General features: G+C 34.5%; 1 protein-coding gene across 2 annotated transcripts in view; it reads left to right on the plus strand.

The window, feature by feature from the left end:
* Nucleotides 1-23,726, plus strand: part of UHRF2 (ubiquitin like with PHD and ring finger domains 2) — a 68,376-nt gene that overhangs the window by 31,570 nt on the left and 13,080 nt on the right. For both annotated transcript variants that reach the window (XR_012495715.2, XM_019727140.2), the window contains exons 4-10: nucleotides 1,770-1,988; nucleotides 10,671-10,780; nucleotides 13,150-13,336; nucleotides 15,965-16,088; nucleotides 16,404-16,511; nucleotides 18,802-18,906; nucleotides 23,030-23,136. Coding sequence is in view for 1 of the 2 variants with exons in the window: in XM_019727140.2 (XP_019582699.1) it covers nucleotides 1,770-1,988; nucleotides 10,671-10,780; nucleotides 13,150-13,336; nucleotides 15,965-16,088; nucleotides 16,404-16,511; nucleotides 18,802-18,906; nucleotides 23,030-23,136 (960 nt within the window). In the remaining variant the exon portion in view is untranslated. The remainder of the gene's footprint in view (nucleotides 1-1,769; nucleotides 1,989-10,670; nucleotides 10,781-13,149; nucleotides 13,337-15,964; nucleotides 16,089-16,403; nucleotides 16,512-18,801; nucleotides 18,907-23,029; nucleotides 23,137-23,726) is intronic.

Consider the following 23,726-nt stretch of genomic DNA (forward strand, 5'->3'; position numbering starts at 1 on the left):
TGGCATTTACTTACCAAGCCATCATCTACTGTTTTAAGCACTTTACAAGTCTACTCATTTTAGTTCACAGAACAACCATATGAGATATAGTTACTTACCATTAGGTACATTTTACACATGAGAGGCAGTCGCAGAAAGGTTTAGTAACTTCCCCAAGGATACACAGTAGTAAGAAGCTAAAAAGATAATTTAAACCCAGGCAGGCTGAAAAATAGAACATATTTTGAGTGAAGACACCAGGATGATAAGATTCAAAATCTTGTCATGTAAGTTGAAGGAATTCATTTAAAATGTTTTTGTTTGGGAGAGAAGATTGAGGATGGCAGGGACACTTAGACTGTCAAGTATTAGGTCTCATTCAAGACAGCGTATAGATTTCTTCATGGAAATGAAGAAACCTGTTTCTTCATTTCCATGAAGAAATGGCATAGGATGAGTTCCAAAGCTTATTTTGATCCAGTATTAAGTGTCTTCTGTTCCCTATGTCAAAGCTATGTGAAGACAGAATGGCTTTTTTTTTAGGGTTAAACCCGTCTCCTCACTATTTGTTGTTTGAGCAAAGGTTGCGTGGTTATTTGGAAGGCTTATGGTAGAAGGGGATTAGGGCACACTGAGAGGATAACATGGACCCCTTGCTAATCCTGAGATTTTCAATTAACTAAAAATTGAAGTGACTTGATTAATGAGTTAATTAACTGAAGATCCCAACAAGGATTAATATCCATTTATTCTAAATGAATTAGATTTCTGTGCGAGTTCTAGGCTTGCATACCGTGCTTCCCTGAAAATAAGACCTAGCCGGACCATCAGCTCTAATGCGTCTTTTGGAGCAAAAATTAATGTAAGACTCGGTATTATATTAATTTTTGCTCCAAACGATGCATTAGAGCTGATGGTCCGGCTAGGCCTTATTTTCAGGGAAACACTGTAGTTCTTGCTTGATTCAGAAGAACCAAGGCTAGCTGCTAGAGCTGTTTCCACCTTCAGGCCGACTTATATTTGGAAGGTCTAAGTTCAGATCAGATATAGGTTTAAGTTTACCTTTAGAAACACAAAATCAAGATTCTGCTAGAATTCTTTTACATGGTTCTACTTTCTGATAGATAAAAAATTCTGGAGTTTTTTTGTTTCTGTTTTTGTTTGCCGTTACTAGGGAGCTGGCTACATGTAAGAACTAGACTTTTATTTTTCTTCCTGGAAAAACTGAGTCTATTGAAACGTCTGGGTTCATGTTCTTAGTATTCGTAAAGCAAATGGCAGAGCTGGAGCTGGTTCCAAATTCAGGAAGAGCTTAGCATCTACTCCTATTAAAGTAATTCTTAATATTGTAATTATGTATAGTGCCAGGTGGGTACTAGACTAGTCAGGGGGATCGCTTCATAAATTATATAAATGTCTAACCACTATGCTGTACACCTGAAACTAATATAAAATAACACTGAATGTCAACTGTAATTGAATAATAAAAAATAATTTTAAAAAACGAATTCTTAAACTTGAGTTAAGACAATGTGGGAAAAAAAAACACTTGTGTTTCTTTTACTTAACTGTACTCCCATCCCCCCACTTCACCCCACCCCCCCCAAGCTAGCAAAGAATGTCTCACTAAGATTTTATCAAGAATTACTTATTTTGGCAGTTAAAGTCATGAATAAATAAGTGCCATTAAGAATAATATTAAGTTTTTATATATGTTACATGTAATTGTAGTCTTCTTTAGCAGTTATCCTAAGCAGTGTTCTGTGATTGTTCTCTTTCTCTCTCCTCAGATATCCAGAAAGTGGTACTGTAGAAATAAATGTGAAGGATCTTCGACCACGAGCTAGAACCACTTTGAAATGGAATGAACTAAATATTGGTGATGTGGTAATGGTTAACTACAATGTAGAAAGTCCTAGTAATAGAGGATTTTGGTTTGATGCAGAAATTACTGCATTGAAGACAATCTCCAGGACCAAAAAAGAACTTCGTGCGAACATTTTCTTGGGGTAAGAGTCTCTTCATGGATGCCATTTAATTACTGAATTAATCAAGGGATGTAATTTTTAGGTATTAAGCACACGTTCCTTAGTTTAAAAACAGAGGAATCTATGAAAGACGGAAAATTTTTTTTCTACATTCTTGAGAATTTTTAATTAAGAATGGCCCTTAAATCTCTGTAGCTACTTTAATCCTGGAGGTATATTTGAAAGGATCTTGTAGATAACTAAGTGTTTTATAAGAGAAGTTCTTGCTTACCTCACAGGATTCTTATAGATTAAGCCAAATAATATACAAGAACATTTCAATGGCCAGGTTGCTATGAGGATCTGTGTTGATGTAATAGCTGTGAATGTCTACCTAACCAGCTATTTACTGGACTCGCAAGACTATCTGAAATTTTCCTTTATAGTAATTTTCTTCAACCTACAGAATTTAACAAGCTTAATGAAGAAAATTCAAAAGGTCAAATCACCAAAATACCAAATCACTCAGGTATTTTCATCATTAATCTTTTAAGAGAAACTTTCAGATACTTCCCTCAAGTGATATAGTACTATGCATTGTTTCACAACTACCCTTTTACACTTGGGAAAATATTATCACCATCTTTTTAGTCCAGTTCTTCTGAATAGAGTTTATTGTATGAATAGTCAATTAATTTAAAAAAAAGTCCGTTAATGTTTGATATAGGTATTTTGTGGATATGCTTTCCTGGGTTTAATTTGATGATATTTTGTGTAAGATTTTTGAATGTGTGTTGAGTAAAATTTGCATATTAAAGTTTCTTGTCTAGCTGTCCTTCACAAATTATGCTGGTTTTATAAATTAATTTGGTGGAATATTATTTTTCTAGCTTATGGTAGTTTTGTGTCCTTTTCTTGAATGTTTGGTAGAACTTGTCAGTAAAGTCCTCTGTCTCTGAGTTTTCTTTGTGGGAAAGTTTTTTGATTGATTCAATTTCTGTAATGATCATAGGACTATTCAGATTTCCTAGGAGTGTTTATTTTATCTAAATTTTAATTTACTGTCATAGTTTATTGGGTAGCCTCATCTTTTAGTGTGTACAGTCTTCGTTATAATGAAAAGATGGAGAATTTCAACTGAAAATTGGCATCTGTAAAATAATCATATGGAGATTTAAGAACTAAAAAATATAGTATCTGAAACTAACACCTCATTAGATTGGCTTAACAGCAGGTAAGATACAGCAGAAGATAGTATTAGTGAACTAAAAGGCAAGTCAATGAAAATATTTTAAACTGCAACATTGAAAACATCACAGAATAGACATAGACATATGGGACTTAGTGAAAAGATATGTGTTGGATTTATTTACAGTTCCCAAAAAGAGAAAGTATGATGAAAACAATATTTGAAAATGCAGTAGCTAGAATTTTCCAAATTGATAAAAGATGTCTGCCTAGATTGAAGAAATTTTGTGAGCCCTAAGCAGGATAAATGTAAAGAAAACACACTGGCATAAGCCTGTTGAAAACTCAAGATTAAAACGAAGGGAAGATGAGTGAGTTTTCATCAGACATAATGTAAACTAGAAGACTGGAATGTCATCTGAAAACACTGATAAAAAATTCTCAACTTAGAAATACATTTCTAATGAAAATATCCTACAAAAATGAAGCCAAAATAAAGACATTGTTAAAGCAAATATGAGAGCATTCATCACCAACAGACCTAAGAGAGAGAATTCATCACCAACAGCACTAAGAGAAATACTTGAAGGGAGTTCTTTAAGCAAAAGGAAGGAGATCTCAGATCAAAACATGGAAATACAGGAAGGAATTAAGAACAGAGGAAGGGTAACTATATGAGTAAGTACAAATAGATAATTCAAAACAATAATAGTGAAGTTTAAAGTATGTGTAGAATAAAATGCATGACAACCATGTGAAACATGGGGTTGGTAAGTGAAGCTGTGAGATTCTGGCATTATCAGTGAAGCAGAGAAAGTAAAACTTAAATAGTTTGATTTGTCAAGTTTGCATGATGCAACTCCTAAGAACCACTAAAAGTAAAATATTTGCAAGTGAATAGAGTAGAAATGGAATAATAAATATTAGAATAATCCAAATGAAGACAATTAAAAGTAACACAAAAAGGTGGATAAAAATAGAAAACATAGTAAAATTATAGAAACCCAAATACATCAGTCATTATATTAACTGTATTTGAGCTAAATATTACAATGAAAGATAAAAGATCAACAGACTAGATGGAAACAAAAAGCAAAACCCATATACTGCTTATAAGAAAGACTCCTTAATTAAATATGAAGTCACAGAAGGTGAAAATACAAGAATGGACGGCTTCTAGGTAGATGACAGCACAGATTTTAATCTCCCTAGATGTCCTTATGAAAACATCTAGAGCGACTAAAATATCCAAAAACTCCTGGGCAACATCTGCAACTGTTTACGGTGACGTGGTGTTCCCCACAAACACCAAAATAGCTGGTGGGATAAACAACTGAAAGCTACAAGACCTTTGTGGTGTCAGTGTCTGTGCACTAGGAAGGAGAGGGTACTACAGGGTATATGGTGGACCAAGTAACTCCAAAATAACCAATTAGCTCAGCAAGCTGTTTTAAGAATAGCAGCTATGGTGGCCACCTTTCAGAATGAGCCCCAGTAATTCCTGCTTCTTGGTACTCATAGTTCCTTGCATAGTTCCCTCTCATATTTTACGAGGGTTGCTCTGTGTGGCCACCAGAATATGGCAGAAGTGGTTGTATACCACTTCTGAGATTTGGTTATAACAACACTGACATTTCCATTTGGGGCTCTCTCAGATAGCACTTCCTCTGGGGGAAGCCAGCTGCTGTGTTGTAAGAATTCAGACAGCCTGTCATGTTAGTCTTTCCCCAGTTGAACCTTGAGATGAGAATGTAGCCCTGGCCAGCAGCTTGACTGAAACCTTGTGAAAGATCTTGAGCCAGAATTACCTCGCTAAGCTCCTTCTAAATTTCTGATCCACAGAAACTGTAATGCTGCTAGTTTTAGGGTGATTTGTTATGTAATACATACAACCGCTGAAGCTAGAAGGGGTAGGCACCCCAGTTTGAATGAGTACAAGCAGTTTGCAGTGAGGTCTAAAGGGATTAGAACCCTATGAACTTTCAAAATTAGTCAGCTAAAGTTCCATTTCAGGACAAAGCCCCATGCTAAGAAAAAACTGTGAATGCAATCCAAATTGAGTAGGACAGGGACAGTGAAGGGGAAAAGGGTCCAGTTAAAAACAGGGGAGGTGAACAGAGACAGGAGATTTCAGAAAGTAAGCTTCCGTAGTGTCTTTTTAAAAACAAATAATTTTTGAGGCATAATTTAATCCAGTAATAATGTAGTACATATCAAGTGAATATTGACAAGTTATCTACCCATAATCCAGGTATAGAACATTTTCATCATCCCCAGAAGTTCCTATGGGCCCCCATTAAAGTGTGGGGAGCCCATAGGAACATAGGTGGTGGTGGGACCACCACCACCACACTCAGCTTTGGCCCCAGACAACTACTGATCTGATTTCTGTCCAGTCAGATTAACTGCCATAGTATTGAATGCTTCTCCAGAAAGCAACAAAAAAAGTGAGCTCTGTGGAACTCTCTGGCTGTGAACTAGCAAAGCTAAGTAAAATTATACCATCTAAAGTTTTCAGAAACTCAATTTTATGACAACAAGAGAAAGAAAAACATTGATGTCAAATTCCATACAAAATTAGAAGAAAAAAGAAAAAAGAAGGAACTAGGATAACACCCTTAGAAGGAAAGCATCCCAGAAAGACATGCGTCAGTCAAGCAAAGGTGAGCCAAGGATTTGAAGTCTAGCCCAACTGGCCTTCAATATAAAGGCTGGAGACAACACTCATCAACTTGGAAGAACTAGGACAGGCATTGGACTTCTGGACCTTGCCTGGGGGATTGTTTAGAGAACTAGATTCAGACCATCGAGATGATTGAAGAGAATTTGACAAAGAGTAATTGTAAACATTAAAAATATTGCTACCTTTAGAACTAAGACTAAAGGAGATATATAAAGGAGAAAGTGTAATACGTAATGGTTATATAACCTGATGCTGTAAATATAACAGATATGGGAGAAATATATGGAGAAATTTTAAAGCATTTTCAGTAATCATAACGACAACTGGTGAGAAATGTGTGTAATGTGAGATAAAACAAAGAAGTATTTGTAGCTTTCTGATTTAGGCATCACTGGTGTCTTTGAGAACTAGGAATTTCTGATTGGGGAAAAAAGAAGAAACAGATACATACTTGTTTTTTTAAAAGTAAATTTACCTTTTAGTCCTGAATTTTCAGAAAGTATTTATATGAACTCATGAGGTATTTGCTACAATGTGTTAATGTGTATGTTTCAATTCTAGTTCTGTCCACTGAAAAAACCTAGAAACAGGGATCAGTCCAGTTGCAATAAGCTTTTCTAGTGCTAGGTTGTGGTCTTGAAATACCATGTCCACCTAAAAGAAACCAAGCTTCCTTGGAGATAGGACTCCAGGCTGGGGGAAGAAAATGTACAAGGTGAACTTGGAACATCTTGTCTTATGGATAACAAGGACGCCCACAAAGTGCTAAGTCTTGTCAGAAAAATTTGGGAGTCAACTGGATGATCCCATTGGCCAAAGATGAGACGATTTGAACATTGATAAGGAAAATAAATAACTACAGTGGCTTGAAACACCTCAAATATGTGAATTCCTAGTAATATAGAAAATCACTGGTCACCTATATAGGATGTTAGAGGAACTATTACTTTTAAAAACTGCTAAAGAAAGCATTTAATCTATATTTGTTAAATGAGCTATACCACCGACTCAGCAAATAGTTCATGAAGTCAAGTTTCTCTTTATGGAATTATTCCAGTAAATAAATGAGAAGGAAATGATAGAACTGGAATATCAACATTTTCTAATCCCCGGTGAATCTAGGCATTGAGCATCTGTGGCTGCTGTCATCATAGGAAAAGACCACTAAATAACTAGATGCTTCCTGATGGAAATAGACCTATAAATAGTTTTACCAAAAAATGAACCTGGATTTGATTAAGCATTTATAGCAAGGTTTGACAAAATTTTTTTGTAAAAGGCCAGATAGTAAATAGTTTAACCTTCAGTGGCCAGATGGTTTCTGTCAAAACTACTCAACTCTGCCATTGTAGCAGGAAGCCAGCCATAGAGAATACGTAAACGAGTAGGCATAGCTTGTTCCAGTAAAATTTTGTTTACAAAAACAGGCAATGGGCCAAGGATTTTTTACTTCTACTATGGATCCAACTATCAATTTACTGGAAATACAAACACCAGAAAACACTATTTAAAGTATGTTTTGGGAATGCAAATATCAAAATCAAGACTGTGGGGAACTCTATAGGACAAATGAATTGCAAACACTTTGTTGCAGTTCAACAAAGTGCAATGAAGAAAGCGATAGAATGGGAATTTATAGTTTAGAGTATTCTTTTATTTTTTATGTATTTATTGGGGTGACATTGGTTGGTAAAATTATATAGGTTTCAAGTGCATAAATCTACAAAACATCATTTGTATATTGCATTGGCTGTTCACCACCCAGAGGCAGGTAGTTCTCCTTCCATCACCATATATTTGACGCCCTTTACCTTCTTCTACCACCCTTCTATCCCCTTACCCTCTGGTAACCCCTAAACTGTTGTCTGTGTCTATGAGTTTTTGTCTTGTTCATTTGTTGCTTTCAGTTTAATATCCCACATGGTTCTTGACTTTTTCTGTCTGACTTATTCCACTTACCATGATAATCTCAAGATCCATCGATGTTGTCACAAATGGCAGTGCTTCATCTTTTCTTGTAGCTGAGTAATACTCCATTGTATACATGTACCACATCTTCTTTCTCTAGTCATCTATCAAAGGACACTTTGATTGTTTCCATGTCTTGGCCACTGTGACTAATGCTGCAATGAACTTTATAGATAAATGTTTTCAGATTTTTTTGGGCAAATACCCAGAAGAGGGATGGCTGGGTTGTTTGGTAACTTAATTTTTTGAGGAACCTCCATACTGTTTTCCATAGTGACTGTACCAGTTTGCATTCCCACCAGCAGGGTATGAGGGTTCCTTTTTCTCCACAGCCTCTTCAACACTTGTTACTACTTGTCTTTTTAATGATAGCCATTTTAACAGCTGTGAGGTGGTATCTCATTGTGGTTTTAATTTGCATTTCCCTAATAGCTAGTGAAATCGAACAGTTTTTCATATGTCTGTTGGCCATTTGTATGTCTTCTTGAGAGAAGTATCTGTTCAGGTCCTCTGCCCATTTTTTAATTGGATTGTTTGTTTTTTTGTTGTTGAGTTATACAAATTCTTTATATATTTTGGATATTAGCCCCTTAATGGAGGCATTGCTTGCAAATATCTTCTCCCATTTAGTTGGTTGCCTCTGTTTTGTGGACGGTTTCTTTTGCTGTACAGAAGCTTTTCAGTTTGATATAGTCCCATTCATTTATTTTTGCTTTTATTTCCCTTGCCTTTGAGGTCAAATTTATAAAATCCTCTCTGAACTCAAGGTCCATAAGTTTAGTACCTATGTTTTCTTCTATGTATTTTATTGTTTCAAGTCTTATATTGAGGTCTCTGATCCATTTTGAGATAATTTTGGTAGGTGGTGACAGATAGAATTCTAGTTTATTTCTTTTCCATGTGGCTTTCCAGTTTTTCCAGCACCATTTATTAAAAAGGCTTTCTTTTCTCCATTGTATGTTTTTTGGCTCCTTTGTCAAAAATTACCTGCCTCTGTACATGTGGGTTTATTTCTGAGTTTTCAATTCTATTCCATTGGTCTGTGTGTCTGTTTTTCTGCCAATACCATACTGTTTTGATTATTGTCGTTTTGTAATATAAATTGAAGTCAGGGAGTGTGATACATCTAGTCTTGTTCTTTCTTCTTAGGATTGCTTTGGCCAGTTAGGGTCTTCTTGATTCCATACAAATCTGATGATTTTTGTTTGTTTTACTTATTTTAAAAATGCCATTGGAATTTTGATGAGGATTGCGTTAGATTTGTATATTGCTTTGGGTCATATGGCCATTTCAGTTATGTTGATTCTTCCAATTCACGAACCCAGAGTATCTTTCCATTTCTTTGTTTCAGCTTCAATTTCTTGTAATAATGTCTTCAGTTTTCAGTGTAAAGGTCCTTTACTCCCTTTGTTAAGTTTATTCCTAGGTATTCTTTTTGTTGCAATTGCAAATGGAATTTTTTTTTTTTCATTTCTTTTTCTGAAATTTCCTTGTTAGTATATAAGAATACAGTGGATTTTTGTACATTGATTTTGTATTCTGCCTCTGTATTGTATTTGTTTATTGTTTCTAACAGTTTTTTGGTGGAGTCTTTAGGGTTTTCTATATAAAGAATTATGTCATCTGCAAAAAGTGACAGTTTGACTTCTTCATTCCCAATTTGGATGCCTTCTATATCTTTCTCTTGCCTGATTGCTCTGGCTAGGACTTCCAATACTATGTTGAATAATAGCGGTGAGAGTGGGTATCCCTGTCTTGTTCCTGAAAAACATGGGCAAAACTACAGCATATGCTTAGGGAGGCAGACAGGTGTTAAGATGGAAGAAAATTAAGGTAAATGTAACTCTTGGGAGGGAGCATGTCAAGGACTGAAGTAGTTGGCAGTTCTATCTCCTGTCATGGTTGGTGATTACAAGGCTATGTACCTTACATTTTGTTAAACTATATATTTGTCTATGGAGTTTTCTGCATTTGTGTATATTTGACATTAACAGTTTTAAAAGAAAAGGTGAAAGGATGTAAAGCCATCAAGCAAATGCTGACCAAAAAAAGGTATACTTTTGAAACAATTCATTAGTAGAAATAGAGACATTTCATAAAAAGGTTTAAGAATCCTAAATCTGTACCCAATAACATAGCTTCAAAAATATAAAGCCAAAGTTGACATTAAAAGGAGAAATGTACATATCCATAGTCATAGCAGGAGACTTTGAAGAAGCATATGTAAACAGGTTTTTCTTTTTAATGATTTCATTTTTTAACCTAGAAATTTAATATATTTATTGGAAATGTGTTTAATTTTTTTATTTTAATTGAAAATATCATTCTTTCTAGTCTTTAACTTAAATTTACAAAGTAGCTGTCTTCTTACCACGTAATCTAAGTGATGTCTCTAAATATTTTTCATAATACGATACTAAATTACACTTAACTTCAAATATTAACTAGTTACTATTGTATTTTTTTTCCCTATTGGAAACAATAATTCAGAGTAATTGGAATAACTACTGTATTTCCCTGAAAATAAGACCTAGCCAGACAATCAGTTCTAATGCGTCTTTTGGACCAAAATAAGGCCTGGTATTATTAGTATAGTATGGTATAGTATAGTTTATTATAGCATAGTATAATTATATTATAATTATATTAAAGACCCAGTCTTATATTATAGTAAAATAAGACTGAGTCTTATATTAATTTTTGCTCCAAAAGACGCATGAGAGCTGATTGGCTAGGTCTTATTTTCGGGAAAACACGGTATAAATCACAATTTGTAAACAAAGTTCAGTGAGTTTCTAAATTGACTTTTAATTATTATTTGCATTAGATTTTGCTGGCAGAAGTTAACCTTACTTCCTTTTTTTTTTTTTTTTTTTTTTAAATAGGGGTTCTGAAGGAAAATTAAATGACTGCCAGATAATATTCGTAAATGAAATCTTCAAGATCGAGAAACCTGGAGCCCATCCTCTTTCATTGGCAGATGGAAAGTTTTTAAGTATGATTTTTTTGTGTGTGTGGGCTTAGACTACATATGTTGTACATGGTTGTCATTTTAATTGGCCAGGGAATAACTTTTGAGGAAGAGTAAAACTGTAGACTATACAAATTTATTTTCAAGACAGCAGTTTTGATCTAAGATCCTTTTCAGTCTAATGGATTTTTCTCAGATGATAAAATTTGTTTTCAAAGAAATATTTTCTCATGTTGGCATTTTGTTGCCATTTTTCTTCCTGTTTCCTCTATTATAGTTTCCCACTATAATATAAAAATCCCACTTCAGTGATTTTGTGGCCATCCAAAATTAATTTTTAATAATAAGACTTGTTGCTATACTAGTAGAGCCTGAGAATAATAGTGCCGATTGATCCTTGAACTTCTGGGAGGTGGTAAATGAGATTTATATAATCCTTAGAATATAGCCCTACCTCTTCATTGTACATATTTTAGTTGCTTACTATCATACAGCTACTTGGTCACAGAGGTGGGACTAGATTCTGGGTTTTTTCATTCATGATTCAACTTGCAGTCTTTCCAAATAGTTTATAGTGTCTCATACTTTCTTAATTCTCAAGTTTTTGTGGTGAGCAGTCCAGCTACATGTCAATGGTATATGCTGGAAAAGACAAAATGGGTCCTGCCTAACCTCTGCTTATCACAGTTGTGCAAGATTACAAGACAAGCACTTTAACAGATCGATAAATAGACTTCCACATTACCAATCTAGGCCATTCCAGTTTTTTGAGGCTGTAATGTTGATATAGCTAGATTTGAACTAAGAACTTTAGGGCACGTTCTGTATGACTACTTGTATGGTTATGTTTTAGGAATAAAGATAACTTGATGAGTAAACCTATTTAATGTGACTTAGTCTTTCTCAGTAAAACACAGTAGAAAACCAAGGTTGACTAGGTTATTCTTGTGTTTTTCTGTTTTCTCTCACTCAGTATACCTGCATATATCTTTTTGTTCACTAATGCTTAATCACCTTATAGTTAGTTACGACTTTGAAGTTGTATGTAAAGAAACCATTTCAGAACCACAGCCAGATTTACATTGTTCCGAACCAAAATCTAAACATGCCTTGAAACTAATAAAAAATAAAATTAAAATAAAACAGTAAAATTAAAAAAAACACAAAAACATGCCTTTGGCAGTTTAGATGTTATATTTCCATTACTTACATGTTGTCACAGCTACTTTAGTAGAAGTGAAACAAAATTGTAATCTTCCTTAGTAAGAATAGGCAATCATCAGTCAGAAAGTTAGTACTAAAATCGGTAGCCTTTTCCTTCTTCCTCTCATTTGTCAGATTTTTCCCCATTTTCCTTATATTGCTAGATCAACCACGATATGGCACATTTCCTCAAATGTGTACATTTGTAAGAAATTCATAGTATAGAACTATATACATTCAAATAATATAGAACTCCCAGGAGGTAATCACTCTAACAATGTATGTCATTCTAGACATCTTCCTCTAGCTATATAATTTATCTTTGTGTATTTAACTATTTTGTTTAAAAATGTTATTCTATTTCATTTTTTAATATACCTGGCTACCTCTGTGTTTTTTCATATAATTTATCCAACTGTTCCTCCTTTGATTGACATTTAACTTTTGGTGTGTAGAACATTACTGTAAGACTTTTTTTTTTGTACATACATAAATTTTAAAGGGAACACTTTGTTAAAAGGTGTTTGGATTTAGATGAGGAGGGGGCAATAAATGGTACCTCTTATTTGCCAGAGTCCTGAACTAATTGACAAGTAAGATAAAAATCAACTGAGTTGGAAATGCCACTTCTGTCTTAATAAAGAGAACGTTGAGGGCATAGCTTGTATGGGAACTAAAATGGGCTTGCTAACTCCTAACAGCCCTCTCCCCCCTAGTTCAGCCTACCCAAGGAAAGGTTTGGATATGTAGAAAAGATGGTACCTAATAGTTCCATTTATTAAATAGATAGGTCCAAACAACTTTATTCAATAGAGTGTTGCATTTCCTGCGTAATTTTAAGGTACGGTTTCCCGGTGAGTTCACTGCATTGTCTCTGGGTATCTTGGTGCTGATTTGGGGAACCGTGAGTCTAGTCAGTGGAGACTTCTAAGGCTATACAATATCCTCGTGGTTGAGGGTAATTAGATTTATTACTGACACATGCCTGGGCCTCTCCCTGAACATTTGATTCATAAGCCTAGAATGAAGCTGCGGTATTTATTCATAAAGTCCCATACTTGATTATTTCTTATGGTTCCCTTTTCTTCGTTAAAAAATCTGTATGCCATTTTCGTAAGTTTTTCTTTATACGATTCATAGCTATAAAAATGATTTTAAGACTGGGCTTGCTATATTTTTGTTCTTAATAGGGAAAAATGACCCTGAATGTGACTTTTGTGGCGGAGACCCAGATAAGAACTGCCATTCTTGCTCCTGTCGTGTGTGTGGTGGAAAACAGGAACCCAGCATGCAGCTTCTCTGTGACGAATGTAACATGGCCTATCACATTTACTGCCTGAATCCGCCTTTGGATAAGGTCCCCGAAGAGGAGTACTGGTATGATTTTCCGGGGTTTTGTTGTTACTGTGTTAAAAACTGAATGTGAAATAGGTATTTGAACCACTGAAAATAGATTTCTGAAGATACGTAATGTACATTGAAGTGCTTACCATTGTAGAGCCAGTAGTTATTTAGCATTGATACTTTTATTCGATCTTTACAACAGCTTCTGAACCAGTCTCTAGCTCTGTATTTAATCCCTCCGGTCGCTTCTCACACAGAGTCTATGTTCTTTCAAAAATGCAAATCTGATTGTGTTACTCATTTGCTTTAGAGACATTATGTTGCCTTGCAGGACCCTGCACAATATTTTTTAGTTGATTTCTCCAGCTATATTTGTTATACCTTTTCTCTTCCATTTCCCCAAATTTTCTATGCTCTAGCCAGATTAAATATCTTTCATGTCTTTGAATAAGTCATGTTCTTTCTCTTCTCTGGGCTTTTACACTTAATACATTTTCGTCTTGGAAATATTTTCCGCTTTGCTTGACTTCAGGATGATATTTATTCTTTAGGTTTTCACTTAAATATGACTATCTGGGAAGCCTTTGTGGATGCTTCCCTTTAACCCCAGTTATTTTACATGTACCTATTATGTTAGATAATAGTACTTAATAATTATTAAGTGCTCTCTATATGCTAGATACTAACAAAGTGCTTTATATGGATTATTGTATTTAATGCCATAAGGTTAATAACTAGAACCAGGCATTAAGGTCAGACATACTTAGCAGAATCTGTATTTCCTCTATTGAGTAGTGTTAGCTGCAAAAAGAAATGATTAGAAAGGAGACTGGGAAAAATGTGCCCAGTGGAAGTTATAATGAACTTTTTAACATATTAAGTTTTTTTTTCTTTTTAAACTATAGGTCATATTGTAGCGTGGAGGGTGTTTAAGTTGGAAGATGACATACTCAGAAACACTAGCATCACAGTGGGTAGCTGGTATTGTAAACAATAGATTGTTCTCCTTTCCTTTGTGTGCCTTTCCCCCCCTTCCCGCCCCAACACACACACACACATTGGGAGGGTTTTATTATATTACAACACTGTAGGAGTGATAGAAAATGGAAGGGATATAACTGCCTTTCATCCCCTATCACTAACCCCCATTGTAACTCCCTGAATTTTACCATCACTAGTAAGTGTATTTCCTCTGAAGTCTCCTTTTTTTTTTTTTCTATGAGTGGTATGTTCCTACGTCTCTAAAATGCAAGCCCTTCTACCTGCTCTCACAGTTCCTTATCATTTTTCACTCCAGTGAATTCCTCTCCCAAAGTGCCATTACTGGGTCATTCTCATTAGTATTCTAGAATCTCTGTTTTCAAAATGTGTGTGGGCATGCGTATACGTACGTATGTACGTGTACACACACACACACACACACACACACACACACACACACCCTCTTGATCCCATTTTTCCCACTAGTTGCCTATTCTATCTCTCTGCTCCCTTCAAGGCAAAGCTCCTCAAGAGCTATTTCTACTGACTATTTCCATACTTGATAGTATTTATTGCTTTCTTATACATAATTTTACCTTGAATTTGTGTCTGTATTTCACTGCCTAACTAATTTTCTCAGAATCAGGTACTGAATTATTTAGTTTTCTATCCCATAGCACTAAACAAAACATATCTCATAATTAGGCAGTTAAAATTAACTAGTTGGGTATAGGTGTCTTCTTCTTTCCTCTATAGGCCATATGGAATGGTCCTGTAAAATGGAAAATATGGACAAAAGGAATTTAAGACTAAGGGGGGAGAGCAGCCAGCTGATCTTTGTTGGGATATTCCCAGAGTTTCCATTCCTTGGGGACACGATAATAGCCCATTTCATTCTATACACATGCTCATACTTTGCTTTTTAGAAATGATTTAAGGCAGCTTATGATGATGTACAGGCATACCTCGTTTTATTATACTTCATAGATTTTTTTACAAATTGAAGGCAAGGCCCTCCACCAGCAAAAAGGTTATGACTTACTTCATTGTGACACTCATTTTGTTGTGATGGTCTGAAAGCATACCTGAGATATCTCCGAGGTATGCCTGTATAAGTTATAGTAGGTGACCAGCTACAAATAGGCTAAAGGACAAACAAGTACAGGGAATTAAAATTGAGCTAGTGATAAGGCTAATAAAACATATTTGAATACTTAGACTATACATTTTTCACTTTGAGAATTCTGATAACCAACTTAGATGGGGAGATGTATCGGTTGCATAGTTCAGTCTCAAATCATCTATTCTTGCTACTTTTGTTTTAATGATAAGAACTTCAAATGAGTAAATTCCATTCTCAGGATTAGTGATGAGATCAGAAATCATGATACCATTTGATTGGGATGACTATACGTATCTGGCTTTTGAACTGAAGTTGAGAATTTGCGATGCTAAAATCTTGCCAGTTCTCTAAAGGAACGACAAGTTTTTTTTGTTTGTTTGTTTTGACAAACCCAGCCATGTAACGATTTTGAAGAGTTTAATACTTAAATGCCAACTGAAGCTCTATAATATATACTAATTATAACATCCTTAAACTCGTTTTAACCTAGAAAGGCCATTATTCTGTTATTGGCTTTAATATAGTATTATCAAAGTTCTTCTTTCTTTCTTTTAAAGGTATTGTCCTTCCTGTAAAACTGATTCCAATGAAGTTGTTAAGGCTGGTGAAAGACTGAAGATGAGTAAAAAGAAAGCAAAGATGCCATCAGCTAGTACAGAAAGCCGGAGAGACTGGGGCAGGGTAAAGAAGAAAGTCTCCTTTCCTTCCTAGTTATAATGTTCATAATAACTCTAATGCAATGTTTGAATAACAATTGTAGTAATGGTATAAATGATACTTTATCAGAAATATTAACTACATTTAATATAGTAACTATATAAAACAGTAACTGTATTGTTTATTGATATAAATTATTAATTTATGTTATAATTGTTTAATAGTATAAATTGTTATATATTGTTAATCATCTAACTAGTTGGGTTTCTAGTCACATTTTATGGGAATTAAAATTTTAACATAACTGATTTCTCAAACATCTTGTTCTGTGACTTGTAGGGAATGGCTTGTGTTGGTCGAACTAGAGAATGTACTATTGTTCCTTCTAATCATTATGGACCTATTCCTGGGATTCCTGTTGGATCAACTTGGAGATTTAGAGTTCAGGTATGTTTTAAATTGGCTTAGTTAAAAGGGTAAAATTGAATATAGATCAAATTGTAACAAATGTCACTGTGTATTGATTGTAAATGGACTATCTAGTATAAGGTGGCATTCAGGTGTAAGAATGAAAGATTTCCTGTAGGATGGGTAGATTCTTCCCCATAGCTTAATGAACAAAGGACCATGCATTATGGAATTACGTATCAGCTATGCCTTTGTTTTACTCTTGTGTTACAGTTATGGTAGTTAACATTATTGTTAAGCTTTCTAAAGAATTTTTCTTGCCAAGAATTTAATGTTTGAAATACTTAATTTTTTTCTTGAAGTCATGCGGTAAGTTCTCACTTAATGTCATTGAACTCTAAGAAAGCTCAAGGTGTTTTCTTTGGGGCTTATCCTCCTGAATGATTGTTTTGATACTGGTCAGAGAAACTGCCAGATAATGCAAAAATAAAATTACTTCTGTTTTCCCCTTGAAGAAGTCTCTATTGTATTTATTCCTGATTTCTTCTTTGGAATGGTAATTGTATCATTATGAAAAACTTAATGTGGAAAAAAAAAAGGTAGAGCCGTTTCTAGTCAGAGACACGCAGGATTTTGAACTTTACTTTAAAAAGAATAGAGTGGTCCTGGTGTTTAGACCATTGATAACAGTTTAAAATTAAAACAGTGTAATACATGTACATAGCTTGAAAAGTTAAATACTAATATGTGACTTATATTTTAAAAACCAACCCTTTTTGGTCCCCATTTTCTGTTTCTCAGAGATAACCACTTTAACATTTTAGTAATTTCTTCTGGATTTACCTCCTTATTTCTAACAGACATGATTATACTGCTTTTGTCTTTATATATTTTATTTTCTTCTATGGAAGGTGAAGATTTAGTTTAAGACACACTGTCCTCCCGCCCTCGCAATGGTTATAAATAATTTTGGCCAAATCAGTACTCAATGTTTGTCTTGTTATGACTTTTGATCTATAAATACAGCAAAATATTATAAACAAATACAATAAAATAAAAATACACTTTGTTTTTAATTGTCTTCTTTTTTTTCTGTTAGCCTTTTTTTTTTTTTTTTTTTTTTTGTATACCTGTCACTAATGCATTCCCGAACTCTAAAAGCCCTGTTAGTACAGTCTTAGGTGATTTTGAGGTTGTTGGCCTGGGCAACTGGAAGAGTGAATTTGCTACTTAGAAAACGGGGAGGATTTAGAACAGATTTATTTTTATCAGGGTTAGTGAGATTGGGAATCAACCTCTGAAGTACCTGGTACTTCCAAGGCCTAAATCCGGGTTCTGTTGCCCTTATCAGCTTCTCATGGGCTTCTCATGTGCCTCTTTCCCTAGCCCAGATGCAGGCTTGGGTTTCAGCTCCTTTTTCTCTGCTAAGAACTATTGTATGTTAAACAGATGAATTAAAATACTTCTCTCAAGGAGTTTGATATACACAAAGAAGTGACACTTATTTCAAATTGAAGGTATATGGGAAAAATAGTAGGCCATTGAAGTAGCAGAATAGCATGAGTAAACTAAGAAAATGGGTAGCATGTTTGGGTAACATTGAGTAGTTTGGGTTCAAACATAGAGACTCCATGAAGGAGAAGCTGGAGATAAGGAGATAGTAGGTAGGAGCCAGATTGAGAGAGGACTGTGTAATACTTAACTTGGGCTTGATATAAGTCCATTTAATATATTTTAAACAGTAGAAAATTAATAGCAGATTTGTTCTTAGAAGGATCATTCTGTTTGTAATAGGTAGAACGGATTTGAAGGAACAAAACTGGAGGCAGTGAAGAAAGGTCTTTTAAACATTAATGAGTCAAACTTAGATTATTGCAGTGGAAGGAGAAAAAGATGGATTTGAGAGATTTGGGAGATCAAATCAGCGGTATTTATGAACAAATGGGTTTGAAGAATAAAGGAAAAGATTGAGGCTACAATGACTCTTGCCTTTCTGAGTTGGCTAGGGAACAGTGCCATAACCAAAGATGAGAAATACGGGAAGAGATCTGGAACTCTGATAGTAAATTCTTTTTTACCCGAATTGAGCTGGAATTATCAATAAATATAATTTGATGATTACATAAAAGTTATTTTGAAATCCATCAGCTTAAAACTAAGAGCTATATAACTGGGGAGAAGTAATGTCAGTGAGCAGAAGGTAGAACTCTGGGTGACATGCAGTTCTTAGTTGGAGGCTTTTAGGGTCCAATAATATATGTGAAAGTATTTTGTAATTGTAACTTAACTAACTATTCAAAGGTATTTTGAGACTTTATCTGTTTTATAGGTGAGCGAAGCAGGTGTGCATAGGCCCCATGTTGGTGGAATTCATGGTCGAAGTAATGATGGGGCTTATTCTCTTGTCCTGGCTGGTGGATTTGCAGATGAAGTAGTAAGTTATAATACAACCTTGTTCTTTAGAACCCGTCTTGATCATTCAGTAAAATACAGAAATTTTGTCTAGGGTGTATCAAATCCTGTCTCTTTTTAGCATGACTTTTATGTCGAAGTGGTCAGTTTTATACAAGTCACAAGGTAAATCAGTTGGTAGTCTTTAATCTTTGTGTGTATTGGTTTGATTTATATATACATGTGGTAACTGATTTTTGCAATGAAAATAAATTCTCTACAGCGTTCATTTTTAAAAAATTAAACTTACTATTTTGGGGATAATTGTAGATTGACGTAACATTAGAAATACTATAGAGATCTTGGTGCCCTTTACCCAGTTTCCCTCAATGGTCATATTTTGCAAAACTGTGGTTATTATCCCAGCCATGATACTGACATTGATACATTTAGGACACTGACCTTTCCCTTACCAGGATCCCTACTCCTGTAGCTCTTTTATAGCCAGGCCTGTATCTACTCCCCAAACCCCTCCTTAACCCCTGACATCCACTAATCTGTTCTCCATTTCTAAAATTTTGTCACTTTAAAATTCTTCATAAGTGGAATCATATAGTAGTGTGTTTCCCCGAAAATAAGCCCTAGCATGATTTTTCAGGATGACATCCACTGAACATAAGCCCTAATGCATCTTTTGGAGCAAAACTTAATATAAGACCCAGTCTTATTTTGGGGGAAACATGGTATGTAACCTTTGGGACTGATTTTTTTCACTCAGCGTAATTCTCAAATTATGGCTTGTATCAGTAATTTATTCCTTTTTATTGCTGAATAGTAGTCAATGACATAGGAGTACCGCAGTTTGTTTATTCACCCATGGAAGAACATCTGGGTTATTTCCCATTTTTGTCTATTATAAATAAAACTGCAATGAACATTTGTGTACAAGGTTTTGTAAACACAAGTCTCCATTTCTCTGGTATAAATGCCCAAAAGTACAATTGCTAGGTTGTATAGTAGTTGACATGCGTATTTTGAAACTATATCTTTAAGTATTTTTCAGGAATACGAAGAATGTTATATAGCTTGTTACAGCCAGCACTTAGAACTTTTTTTACAGGTCTATAACAAAACAAACTAAAAGTGGAGTCTCTAACTTGTTTTTAGCAACCAACTAGTTGTATTGGATCTGGGCTATGACATTTGTGTGTGAGACCTTAGTCAAATTATTTAACTCCACTAAACCTCAGTTTCCCCATGTGTAAAATAGAAAAAAATATAATTTTATATGAGAAAGTCATTGATATTAAATGAGGTAATTTATGTAGTTCTGGGCATATCACAAGGATTCAGACAATTCTGTGGTCTGGCTCAAAAGCTGATCTTAGTATATGAAACGTATAAACATGTAATTGTAAAGCTAACAATGAGTACCAAGTTGAAGTGGGATGGGTGTTACTTCTTTTTTTCCTCATCTTTTGAATATAGTTACTAGCCAAACATTAAACATTTGTGGTTGGGGGAAGGGGGTGGTAGATGAGGGTAAAGGGGATCAAATATATGGTGATGGAAGGAGAACTGACTCTGGGTGGTTAACACACAATGGGATTTATAGATGATGTATTACAGAATTGTACACCTGAAATCTATGTAACTTTACTAACAATTGTCACCCCAATAAGCTTTAATTGAAAAAAACAAAAACCATTTGTGGAGAAAAGTGCTGATGAGCTGTTAATTATGTATCTCAAGCAGTTAATTCTAAGTATTAAACAATGTAAAGACTATTTTAGGACTAAAACACATAGGCTTAGATTGCCAAGTAAGATGTATCTGGATATGTTACATTTTGTAAGCATTTTCAATCTTTTGATCTTTTATTGTAGGCAAGTCAAATCTACAGAAATAGGTGGAGGAAACCTGAATAATCAGCTTTTCACATTCAAGAAAAAAATTGTTCAGAAACCTTTAATTTGGTATAACATTCATGGAACCAATGATCTTTGTTCTGTTTGGATGAATGGACATGAAACTATTGAATACCTGCTGATAAAGTAGTTAACATTTTAGTCTCGTAACTTCAGAATTAATCAAATGCTAGTTTAGTGTCTCATGTTTGGTGACCTCACCTGAGAAATGAGGACCCCCCAAGATGATCTGCTTCTTACAGTTGTCCTGCGAAGTAGTTTGCTCAGTGATCAGAAACAGACTCTGGAGCCAAGCTGTTTGGGTTTGTGTCCCGGTGCCATCTCTTATAGCTGTGGACCTTAGGCAAGTTACTGAACTCCTCTGCCTCATCTATAAAATAGGGCTTACAATACCTACGTCTTAGGGTTGATGTGAGGGTTAAATGAATTAAAATATGTGAAATGCTTAGCCTAACCTTCATACACACACAGTAAGTGTGTGTTAGGTATTCACAGTAGTCGTGCTAGTACCCAGTTTTGTGGGCATTTAAGGGGTATTCTGAGAGAAACTGGCAAAAATTGAGGCTGTTTTCTAGACAGCCATGAATTAAGGAATCATTCAAGGTGTCTGGGAAAAGTTGAATGATGTTAATTGTGCTTTACGATGTATATCTGATAGTCTTGTGGGGTAAGAAGATTGGGATGAAGGTCTTTTGCTTGATAAGGGTGATGGCAGGAGCGAGAGCACCCAGCTGATTGTGTTAGGCAGCTGTTTTACAGCTTCTAAGAAGAGTAGAGATTGGAAAATCATGGGAAATTGAGTCACTCTGGAGCAACTGATGACTTCTTTATGTACACTTTTCCCAGGCAGCAATCTCGTTTAAGCTCCTGCCTCACGGGTACGACTTAGGAGAGCCTGGATTAGAAAATGCAACAAGTTTAGGCTGATTATTTTCCTTAGGAAAAATAGCCTGATATAATATTGACTGTGTTCTTACAGTCTGGCAATTTTTCCTCCCAATGATAATTTTGTTGGTGTAAAGATTAAAGTATAGATGAGTTAATAACATAGAATTTTAACTATTTTTACTTGATTATTTGCTGCTTGAAGAATAATCAGAAATGTTTTTGTTCTTCTGTTTTAAACACTGTTTAGCTTAGGTTGCCCCTCTTGGGCTGTCCAAGTTCCCACCACTTTTTCCTTTCTATCATTACCACAATTATAACTTTAAAAGTTGACAGGGTTATGAATATGAAGATTGTGAAGTCAATCCAGATACCATTTGGAAGACTATTTCTGATCAATTTAAGAAGTGTTCTGGAGTGTTCTAGATGTACTTATTTATTAGAATTTCTTGAAATGGAATATACACTAAAGATGAAATTCCTTAATGCCTAATCTTTAAAATGCAGACCTCAACATTGGATTAACAAAAAGTGAATTCAAGGTCTTTGGACAGACTTTTAAAACCATGAGATTTTAGCTATGACTTTCAAGCCAAAGGAGAAACAAGATGCAAAATAATTGAACTAATTAATTAAAAGAATCTTGCATCAAAGAACCACTATTTAGATAGTTTTAGTAGAATTAATTTGTATACTTATAGTTAACTATTCTCAATTTATTTTGAGGTAGAGACTTACTTAATACCAATATAATTTTATAGCTACTACAGAAATATTTGTGAAGCTAGTGTACGTACCGTCTTTTGGCATTTTTTTTTATTTTTTACATTTAGTAGACACTTTATACAGTTAGTGATAGGTGGTTATTTAACCTGAATATAATTTGAGTAAACGTGGGGAACTTGCCATGCTGTTAGGATTTTAAATTTTAAATTTAGCAGCAAACTTGGTTATGGTATAGATTGCTGTCAGGAAATCAGTTTTGGAGCATTTACTAATATGGTATTGATGTTTATTTTAATAACACTACATTAAATGAAATAATATTCCCAAATCATAAGATTTTGTTTTGTAACGTTCTATACATTAATTGATTATATATGTTCACGTGAGAATAGCCACTTTTGGAGGTGTTGAAAGCTACATAATTTTAAGTGAAATCTTTAGATCAAGTGCTATAACTTGAAAGTATTACACACAAGATTGCATTTGAATTTTGTCTTATTTTGGTAGATGCCTTAAGAGAACATGTCAATTCATAACATCCTAACCAAGTGTTCTGACTCTAAAACAAAAATTGATGAAATTATACTTGGGTTTAGGTATCTTAATGACAAAAATCTTCTCCTGCAGGACCGAGGTGATGAATTCACATACACTGGGAGTGGTGGTAAAAACCTTGCTGGTAATAAAAGAATTGGTGCACCATCGGCTGATCAAACATTAACAAACATGAACAGGTACTCTTTATTGTTAGAGTTTGTAAAAACTATTTCGAATTCGGGCTTTGTATAAATGCTTGATCAGAGGACTGTAATTTATAACCTAGACTGTAGAGGAGAATCTTAAATTGAAAGTAAAAGATCTAAAATTAATGTCCCATTACCTGATTATATAATTGTAGCATCCTAACTTATTTTTTCAAATTATTTTTAAAATGATGTAATTCCCAGTTTTAATACATGTGCTTTGCATTTGAAAACACGTTGAAACCTTTGAAAGAAAGAAGCCTATATAATTTAAGTGAAATTGAGGACAAGGTGGCTTATCTACTACCCCATTGGTCAAAGTTATGTTCTACTCAGCATAGATTTATCTTTTAAAGTGACAAACTTCTTTTTAGAGGAGACTTATCAATGTGAAACTGGCTTATGTTTGGCAGCCACATTTATGCGCATAAGTGAAACATCAGATAACTTAAACAGAAGTACACTCGAGGCATTTTTAGGATTTATAACAAGATGTCTTCAAATGTAAGAGAATGTTTATTTAGTTACAAAAGTGACCTTTTCTAACTAAATGCTTATAAGGCATTACAGAAGAGCCACCT

This window comes from Rhinolophus sinicus, chromosome 16, assembly GCF_057876585.1.
Source record: "Rhinolophus sinicus isolate RSI-liver-muscle chromosome 16, RSI-T2T, whole genome shotgun sequence".
NCBI lineage: Eukaryota > Metazoa > Chordata > Mammalia > Chiroptera > Rhinolophidae > Rhinolophus > Rhinolophus sinicus.